Below are 10134 nucleotides of genomic sequence, written 5' to 3'. Positions count from 1 at the left end.
CAAAGCTGAGCAGATAACTGGGAGGTTTTAAATAAAATGGCTGCCCACGGTTACACAAGCACTTAGAAACAGCACCGCAACAAAAAGTAAATAAATAAAAAGTAAAGTCCAAACGGTAAAACCACAACAGCTTTTTTTTTTGCTGCGGATTTTCCACCCACAATAACATCCACCCACACACAGCACCGCGACAAAAATTAAATAAATAAAAAGTGATGTCCAAACAGTAAGACCACAACGGCTTTTTTATTTTTATTTTAATTTTTTTTTAACACAACAGTTGAAGCCGCAACGGACAGTCYACCCATCATCACACCCAGAGTGAGGGACACACTGCCATGGAGACACACATACACTTGAGTGGAACCAAACAGATATGTACCAATTAGTGTGAGACTTGACAATGGAGAAGGGGCTGATTTGTGTCATGTGCAGGTGTGACAGATTGCATGCAAACATATAGGGTGTTGACATGGAATATATGTTTATATTTATCAACCAACACAATCAGATTCAACATAACCAGGAGGTATAGTTCTTTATGAACGATGGAAAGGAATACTTGTTGCATTTTTTTAAAAGTAAGGAGTAGAAAATACAGATAATAGCATGAAAATTTAAAGAGTAGACGTAACTAGACAAAAGTTTTTATTAAGTGTGCAATGAAATGCACTATGCCATTGCCTGAAGCCTGTTCTTAAATCTTATTTGTACAAATAGCACATTAACAAACAACTGTCATTGGCCAGAGTGTTACACATAAAGCAATAAACAGTAGAAATATAACTCTGACCATGGAAAAAATAAATAAAACATGTGTGGTTCTGCCACACGTCATTCTCACTATTACTTTTATGGGGATTTTTTGTAAGCTGTAAGTGAGTAATTATATTTTAAAAAATGGTCAAACTCAGGAATGGTAAAACGAATCCCAGTTGTCCCACTAATAAGCTGGTCGTGTTAGAAATAAAGTTGTTTGTGTGCTAAATGGAGTGTAACTATTTCATGGAAAAAAAAAACTAGAATTGTTGCTTCATACAAACTTTGAAGGACATTTGTAATTAGTTTGCATTCCAATGTTAGAAAGCCTGCAATATTTTCAGTTATTTTGTGTGTACTTGTGTTTAGGGTGCTGTTGGGGCAGATGGGCCTATAGGTGTTCCAGGAAAGAAGGGTCTTCCTGGAATCCGAGGAGAGAATGGAGCTCTGGGACGTCAGGGCGAAAGTGGACCTCCTGGTCCACAAGGCACTCCTGGAGAGAAAGGGGAATCAGGAGAGGACGGTCCTCCGGTAAGACAAAAAGAAACACTGTTTTTCTCACATGTTTCAGTGGTAATGTGCTCTTCTGCTTTCTCCATCAGGGGCCTGATGGGCCTCCAGGACCAGCTGGCACCTCAGGACAGCGAGGAATTGTGGGTCAGCCTGGAGTCAGAGGAGAAAGGGGCTTGATGGGACTCTCTGGGCCCGCTGTAAGTACATGATGTTTCTGCATCTTCTAACAGTGTTGGATTTTCTGCTTGACTTAGATGTTTGCATTCATTTGTTCCCCAGGGTCCACCAGGAAAAACAGGAACGACTGGAGCTCAAGGATCCAAAGGTCCAGCTGGTGTGATCGGTTTACCGGGACCCACTGGACCAAGAGGAGACGCTGGCCCTGAGGTTTGTCCTGCTTCTTTTGTAAAAAAAAAAATGCACATATAAACTACAGATGTTATGAGCTTTTCTTGAGTTTTATGTTCTTGTACCTGCACATGATTTTATGTCACAAATTAGTTTTTTGTTGTTGCACAAGTCATTGTTTCATGTCATTTTCAGGGTGTTGCTGGAGCAGAGGGGTCCCCTGGTAAAGATGGTCTTGTAGGAGAAAGGGTGAGAAAAAAACTTTTGCTCCTGGGTTTGTGTTCTGCCAGACGGGTTCAGGCTACCAAGCAGGTTTAGCAAAGCTGGGCTTTGTCTAAACCGGATCCACACTGCATAAAACCCTCAGAGATAGCAGGTAGTTTGGTAGTAATACATGAAAATATCGAATACATTTTTTGACTCTTCATATATACAAAACCACAGATGGGAAGAAAAAGAAAAACTACAATAAAAATAGAAATAGATGAAATGTTTAAAAAAATGTAATTAAATAAGCTTGATTTTCACAAACTATTGGATAGATTTTAATAAAACTTTTAGGAAGTAATCATTGGAGTTACATCTCTACTGCTTGACTTTTGGAGTGAACCTCGTTAAAGATGTCCACTACAGGCAAATCCGTCCATTCACTATCTTTACTTCTATTTTTCTGGGTTGCTGGTTCCCACGTCCAGCAATCACTGTGCAGGAGGGGGTGGGCTATAAGGTGGACAGGTCACTTGTCCATTACAGGGTCATATAGAGACAACCATTTACACTCTCAAGCACACCTAGAGACAATTTTAGAGTTACCAATTACCCTAACATTCATGTTTTTGGTCTGTGGGAGGAAACCAGAGTAGTCGAAGAAAACCCACACGTGCACAGAGAGAACATGCAAATTATACCCAGAAAGTTCCTGGGCCAGGATTCAGTCTGGCATTGTACCTGTTGACTGTGCCACCATGCTACCCCTCATAACCAAAGGATATTTGTAAATACAAAAAGAAAAAATACCTGTCAGTTTTACAGATATTGAGCTTAAATTTGGTGTGGTACTACCTGAGTGCAATCCCAAACACATACACTTACACTCCAACACAAACACATCTTTCATGAGGTCATGCCTAACATCAGAACAAGGTCTGAACAAAATGGCTGAAAATTTGAACCTTTTCATCATAAAGTACACTGAATTTAACACTCTTGAAAAAGAAGTGGCAATATGCATGCAATTAGTCATAACATTACAAGTTTCTGTCAGCTATTAACTTTTTTAGCACATAATCAAAGTTTAATAAAGCGAGGATCTGGATAAAGTGAGAGTGATGTAGAAAAATGGTAGAAACTGCTCGATTGTTGTTTGATATTTCTAATCTCGATGTTAGATTGATGTTTTCTCTGCATCTCCTCCCACTTGGTTCTATTCTCAGGAAGCATGGTATTTCATTTCATTGTTACGCAGACGACAGCCGTGTCCCTCTCAAAAAGTCTAATTCATTTGCAATAGACTCACTTCTTATGTGTCTTGAGAACCTGAAGGCCTGGATGGCACAACATTTTTTGAGTTTTATTTAGAGATGTGACGTTCACGAACGATCCGAATCTTTTGAACGGCTCTTTACAACGAACAATAGGAGATGAATCGCGGGCAGGAACGAGCCATTTGTAGTTTTGTTTCTTTTATTTCTCATATAATCTTTATTTTTTCATACTTGAACCGCTCCTGCTTTGCTTTTTCATGGAAAACAGGCGGAGTTGTGGAGTAAAGAAGCTCACGGTGAAACGGGGGGGATGTTTCCGTTTGACAAACACATGGTTCCACCCTTGTGACGGGATTACGTCATTACGTACGGCTACATGATGATGTAATACGTTCAAAATCGAACGGCTCTTTTGAACAGCTCTATGAAAAAAACGGCTCCTCAAGATCCGGATCTCTTCAGAGAGCCATCTCTAGTTTTAATGAAACCAAGACTGAGGTTATGGTTTTTGGAGGTACTGTTGGCCACTCCCCTGTGGATCTAGGTTCATTGACTCAGTACAACAAATTGTTAGTGAGGAATTTGGGAGTTGAAATGGATCCTGAACTTAAACATTAGGTCAGTTGTTAGAAGGAGTTTTTATCATTTGAGGCAGCTAGCCAAAATAAAACCCATTGTTCCAAGAAGACATTTTGAGACTGTGATCCATGCCTTTGTCTCCACCCGGCTGCATTACTGTAGTGCACTTTATCTGGGGGTTAGTGGATCCTCCATCGCTCGGCTGCAGAGGGTCCAACATGCTGCAGCGAGGCTTTAAACTGGCGCACGTAAATATGACCACATTTCTCCCATTTTAGCTTCACTCCACTGGTTGCCTGTGCCTTTTAGGATCCATTTTAAAATACTTTTATTTATTTTTTAATCTTTGAATGCTCTTGCCCCACCATACCTGTCTGATCTGCTGCACCCCTATAATCCCTCCCACTCCATCAGATCAGCTCATCAACTGCTCCTGACCCCGGATTACTGCATGCGTCTCCACGCTGCTCCGCTGCGCTGCGGTGCGCAGGTCGCAGCTGTTCGTTTGTGTCTCAATTTACACAGCCTCCGCTCCGGTCTGACAGACGTGCAGGAAGCAGATTGCGCGATAAATTCAGTGATAAGTGTGGAAGTCACAGCAAAAAATACTTAATTCTGTCAAAGACGAACTCCAAACACAACTGAAAACAACGATATAAAGGCTTTTGGTATCTATGTTGAAACTGTCTCGCTGTCAGCTTTCTGAAACTTCTGATTTCAAAAATTAAATCCACGTGTATCGTGTGTGTACACATATGCTTCATGCTACATGTTTCCATCTGCTTCCCAAACACAACGATACATTCTGACAGCATTTGTGTAGAAATATATCTGTATATTTATTAATATAGCTGCAATTTCGACATTATTCTGATAAATTATCCAGCCTAAAAGTCTCTTATTTTGAAAACACGGATGTTATTCTCATTTCTTTTCCTGTTGGTGCGACGTAATCTTTAAAATTTGACTCTGGCGCTGCTCCGGTGTCCGGCAAAAATAGGATCTGTTCTAATTTTGACGGATCGCCGTCCGCTCACCGCCCCAGTGTAAACACTATCATTGATTATAATGGGTGCGTATTTGCTGCGGAGGTCGGACCAGAGCGGAGCGGAGCCGGAATGCATGTAGTGTAAATAAGGGGTGAGGGTCCCTAAAACCAGATCTAAACTCAAGGGGGATCGATCTTTTGCTGCAGCAGCTCCAAAACTTTGGAATGAGCTACCTCTTCAACTTCACTGGCTGTTTTTATAACTCGTCTTAAAACCCACTTGTTTACTTTGGCTTTTGACACTGTGTGAGGGGTTGTTTGTTCATTTGTACTAGATTTTAATTTTTTGTAGAAATATTTTGTTTATGTTCTAGATTTTAAATTAGGTTTTAGGCATTTTATTGTTTTATATTCCTTGTTTTTACTTTGTTTTTTATTGCCTGCTTTTTTTCTGTTGTTTTATTCCTATTTTAATTGTGATTCAGTTTGTTTTGTGTATGAGCTGTGTTGGAATGCTGGTTCTGTACGGCACTTTGGTCTACTATGGTGCAAAAAGTGCTTTACAAATAAAGTTGGGTTGGGTTTTCAAAAGCCTACTGTAGTATTAAGACTGATCCACCAAATAAAAAAATAAAATAAAAAAAACATTGAAATCTCTGTAAAATATCTTGCGTCAACAGGGCCTACTAGTATGTTTGAATAATGCCTAAATGCGGTGCTTTGACATACAGTATGTTATTTGAGATTTCCAAATTCTATATCAGTCAGTAACTTCACAATCAGTTACAATATTAGGCATCAGCTTTCAGTATGTTTGTCTGATGATTTATAAATCTTGTTTCAATCTACATGGATTATGAGGAAAATGGCAGTTTAATGAGGTCACCTAAAACCACTTTAACTCAACACAGATTTTAATTTTGCTTTATATTGCATTCCACTGTGTACTGAGTGATTTAGTTTATTAATGTGAACAAATCACTTTTTTGTGTTTGTAGGGCGATAAAGGAAACCCAGGTCCAGAGGGTCTACCTGGTGCTTCTGGGTCTCCAGGTAATGAAGGCCCAGTGGGATTTACTGGCGGTCCTGGGCAAATGGGTGCAAATGTGAGTTGTACATCGGATTTGATTTAGTTTGGTTTTACATCTGCCAATCAATGATCAGTACCTTTAATTTTGTCTGCTTGTTTGATTTGGGGTTAGGGAGAAAGAGGTCCTCCAGGACCCCAAGGACAACCTGGCATTCGGGGGAAAGTGGTAAGATGATTTTCCACATCCCAATGGCAAACATTACTGTTTATTGTTCGTCTGTTTTGTGTTGAACTGTGATTCTGTGTTGGTTCCAAGGGTCCTCAAGGACCACAAGGAGACAAAGGAGGAGCTGGAGAGCAAGGAGAGAGGGGTCAGAAAGGTCACAGAGGCTTTACTGGACTCCAGGGTCTTCCAGGAATCACTGTAAGGAAGATATTTTATGTTTGAATGAAGATGAAGCACATTTAGAATAATGTTTGCTTGACAAAATTATAAGCCTGTGGGCTTGAAAGAAGTTCACAAAGATTTTTGCTTGTATTTGTAACACTAAATCTTTTCAGTGTCTCAAAGTCTGGGAAGCCTGAAAAACAAAGTCAGGCGACAGCTGTTTGTTTAATTATTCTATTAAAAATTAAGGAAATGACTCCATTAGCTTCCTGTACATTATGCATTTTAACTTGGGCTTGAGTCATTGCAAACAAGGGTGAAGTGTAAACAACAGAATTTACGTTTCAGTCACGCAATACGGAAATTTTAAGCACTGAATTTTATAAGTTATGTACATCAATGTTAAATGCAAAATTGTGAATTTTTCGATTCGATTGCAGAGTTTCTACGGCATTACTTGCCTTGGCAAAGGGCAGGTAGCACCTAGGGCGTTCCTAGAACCTGACCTTTGATTCTGGAATCTGATCTTTTGGGGGGCTTCGCCCCCAGTTGATCTTCTATAGGTGTATTCACACCAGCCCTGTTTTGTTTGCCTAGAAGGTTTGGTTCATTTGAGGAGGTGTGAATGTGTGATCAAACTCTGATGCTGACCAATAAAGCAAACTCTGGTCCACCTAAAAACCTAGGTCTTGGTTCGGTTCAATATGGGAATGCCAAGCGGACTGTGAGAACGCTCCAAAAGCAGGAAGCAGACTATAACGCAGGGTGTTCTGAGTATCAATAGTAAGTTATTACTATAGTAATAGTAAATATCTCATATACACCTTGCTTGGTGTCTGTATAAGGTGAACATCACTGCTGTGAAGTTGGATGCACTCCCAGGGGCGATTCTAGGATCTGACATTTACGGGGTCTAACTCAGTTTGAGGAAAAACTGGTACTGAAAACCCCCTAACTGGGATTAAACCATTTCTGTGCTCAGCTCCATGAGAGATTTATTATTAGCAAAAACCCAGGTTTGGTCTCGTTGATTTAGGGTAACCTAACAGATTAATCTCTGCTTCAGGGTGCCACAGGAGATGCAGGAGAGCGAGGAATAGTTGGACCAGCTGGACAGAGGGTAAATAAAACAACATAAACAGATTGTGTTGTATGTTTCTGTGTGATAGAGCTCCATGTTTTTACGCCTGCACAGGGACCTCCTGGTGTTGTGGGTCCTCCTGGAAAAGAGGGAAACATCGGCCACCCTGGAGCGGCGGGTGCTCCTGGAAGCAGAGGAACCAGCGGAGACATCGGAGCTCAGGTGACACAGAACAAATCATGAGGATTTCTTATATGTGTGTGGTGAGAGCTAAAGATAACGCATATTAATTTAACCTTCATCAGGGCCCTCCTGGAGAACCTGGACCACCTGGTCCTCCAGGCTCCCCTGGACCTCCTACCACAGCTGTGGAGGAGCTCTTTTCACTGGATTACGAGGGGAATGGTGATGTTCAGGAAGGTGTAGGCGTTGCAGAATACGACCACGCAGAATACGACGTTGCTGCGGATCCTCCTCCTCCTCCAGAGTTCAATGAAGATGAAGCTCTGCCCAATAAGAACATCATGCATGCTGAAACGGGCATCCGAGCCACATTGAAGACCCTCAGCGGGCACCTCCAGAACCTTCGCAGTCCAGATGGCAGCAAGATGAACCCTGCAAAAACCTGCCAGGACATCAAGCAGTGCTACCCTCAGAAAAACAGCGGTCAGAGTCCCTTTTTTATTAATTTCTCAAGTTTTTTTTTATGCATTCTGAAAATATTATTTACCATGTTACTTGGGTTTTTAATACAGGGGATTACTGGTTGGATCCCAACCAAGGAAGCGCCAAAGACGCCATCAGAGTCTTCTGCAACATGGAGACTGGTGAAACCTGCATCTCTGCCAATCCAAACAACATTCCTCGTAAAGCCTGGTGGACAAAATCTAGTCCCAGTCCCAACCAACCGCTTTGGTTTGAAGCTGATATGAATGGTGGAACCAAAGTAAGGAAAAGCTGTTTGCCCACTCAAACTTAGATTTCAGCTCTTATAAATCTTTTACTTCTTGTTTTAGTTCCTCTATGGCAACAAGGAAGAGCAGCCCAACGTGGTGGCCGTTCAGATGAAGCTGCTGCAGCTTTTATCGAAGGAGTCTCACCAGAACATCACCTACCACTGCAAGAACAGCGTGGCCTACAAAGACCAGAACGGCAGCTTGAAGAAGGCTCTGATCCTCCGAGGCGCTAACGGCCAAGAACTCAGAGCTCAGGGCAACCCCAGGACCAGATACACCGTCATCGAAGACAGCTGCTCTGTAAGTCTTTGATAAATCATCCAAATTTGATTTAAAAAATCATGTATTTCATGATATCTCAACTGGCTTTACGTTCTTTCCTCAGACATCAAATGGACAGTGGGGCAAGACGGTGATAGAGTACAGGACTAAAACTGCCACCAAGCTCCCGGTGGTGGACTTGGCACCCCTGGGCGTTGGGAAGCCTGATCAAGAGTTTGGTGTGGACATCGGCCCTGTGTGCTTTTCATAAAAACTCAGCCTGGACATTTTATAGTCCCTCCTTTTTTTAAATAAAAAAAAGCGAGTAGAATTAATATGGATGTTTCATTGCTGCCAAATACGGCTGAACATGAAAGAGATCTTTTTCGTATCTAGAAGCTCTCCACGTGAGGATGAAACAGGAAGAGGTTTAGATGAACACAACACAAACTGGCAGGGCAGCGTTTAATAAGAGTTTTGAAGCAGTGATGTTGTGAATAAAAGCGTGCAAGCCTTGAATTTTTCCAGTGTATGTACAGATAGAGGCCTAGGTGGAGCATGGGATGATCATAGAATGACTTTAACTCTTAATTTTAATGGAAAAAATGATAAAAATCAAGCTTGAACCTAAATTATTATTATTACCTTCTGTGCAGGAGGCTGTTTAGTCTTTCAACAGAAAACCTTATTGTTCCTTTTTTAAAACTGTAAATGCAACATATGACTGTAAATTGCTAAGTATTTGTTGTTTTTTTGTTGACAATAGATGTGGATTAAATGTCACTTTGAAACAACTCTGCATTTTTTGCACATTGTTTGTATTTTAAAATGAGCACATTAAATAAATCTGTTCTTGCCAGGATTGTGTGATCACAAGAGTTAACACATATTTAACCAATCAAATTTTGACCAATTTTGACCAATTCCCACATAGCCAGTGGCGCCTGCAGAATTTTTTTCAGGGGGGGGCCATGGTGAAAATTTCATGTCATTAGCACCTCTAGTAATATATTTACTGAGAAAAATGTTGACGTGTTCAATACTTATTTTACCCGCTGTATACACCACACTGCGTCTCTTGGGTTTCTCATCTGCATTCACAACAAAACAACTTGATTCTATGATAATGCTGCGTTCTAGTAGCAGTGGCGCCTGCAGAAATTTTTTTCAGTGGGGGGGCCATGGGGGGTCACTGAAAAACCAGGGGTGGCACACCAAAAGTAATATCTATAACCGAAATTTTATCATGTGGTTATAAAAATGGCAATTTGAAAACTATGCCTAAAGAAAAGCTATGGATTTGTCAACAGATGTTCAATTATAATACTGTTTTACTGATTTTATAANGGTGGCACACCAAAACTAATATCCATAACAGAAATGTTATGATGTGGTTGTAAAATTGACCGTTTAAAAACTATGGCAATATAAAACTATGGTTTTGCCAACAGATGTTGAGTTTGTAATTTTTATGGATATTATTACTGATTTTGTGACATTCAGAGACAAAAAGCAAGAATCCAAACTATCTGCACTTCCACAGCATGCATTTTCTAACTTTTCCTCTATCTTTACACATGGAGTACCATGAGTTGTCCTTACATTGTTACATATTTCAGTGGCATCACAAGTATTTGTAATGTTGTGGGGACCCACTGGCGGGGGGTCTGTGGGTCCTCCCCTATAAAATCTTGAAAGAAAATGCCATTTCCTGCTTTCTGGAGTATATTTACAAGTTGTTAAACAG

General features: G+C 40.7%; 1 protein-coding gene across 2 annotated transcripts in view; it reads left to right on the top strand.

The window, feature by feature from the left end:
* The window catches only part of LOC106520079 (collagen alpha-2(V) chain), a 52373-nt gene extending 43185 nt beyond the window's left edge, over nucleotides 1-9188 (top strand). For both annotated transcript variants that reach the window (XM_014012007.1, XM_014012006.1), the window contains exons 43-55: nucleotides 1129-1290; nucleotides 1362-1469; nucleotides 1552-1659; nucleotides 1816-1869; nucleotides 5670-5777; nucleotides 5874-5927; nucleotides 6018-6125; nucleotides 7156-7209; nucleotides 7285-7392; nucleotides 7476-7836; nucleotides 7926-8116; nucleotides 8187-8426; nucleotides 8512-9188. In XM_014012007.1, coding sequence (XP_013867461.1) covers nucleotides 1129-1290; nucleotides 1362-1469; nucleotides 1552-1659; nucleotides 1816-1869; nucleotides 5670-5777; nucleotides 5874-5927; nucleotides 6018-6125; nucleotides 7156-7209; nucleotides 7285-7392; nucleotides 7476-7836; nucleotides 7926-8116; nucleotides 8187-8426; nucleotides 8512-8658 — 1803 coding nt within the window. In that variant the 3' untranslated portion in view covers nucleotides 8659-9188. The remainder of the gene's footprint in view (nucleotides 1-1128; nucleotides 1291-1361; nucleotides 1470-1551; nucleotides 1660-1815; nucleotides 1870-5669; nucleotides 5778-5873; nucleotides 5928-6017; nucleotides 6126-7155; nucleotides 7210-7284; nucleotides 7393-7475; nucleotides 7837-7925; nucleotides 8117-8186; nucleotides 8427-8511) is intronic.
* Nucleotides 9189-10134: the final 946 nt, after the last annotated feature.

Source organism: Austrofundulus limnaeus, unplaced genomic scaffold, assembly GCF_001266775.1.
Source record: "Austrofundulus limnaeus strain Quisiro unplaced genomic scaffold, Austrofundulus_limnaeus-1.0 Scaffold87, whole genome shotgun sequence".
Taxonomy (NCBI): Eukaryota; Metazoa; Chordata; class Actinopteri; order Cyprinodontiformes; family Rivulidae; genus Austrofundulus; species Austrofundulus limnaeus.
The sequence above is the reverse complement of the archived record's forward strand: the minus strand, read 5'-3'. Positions and strand labels throughout refer to the sequence as shown.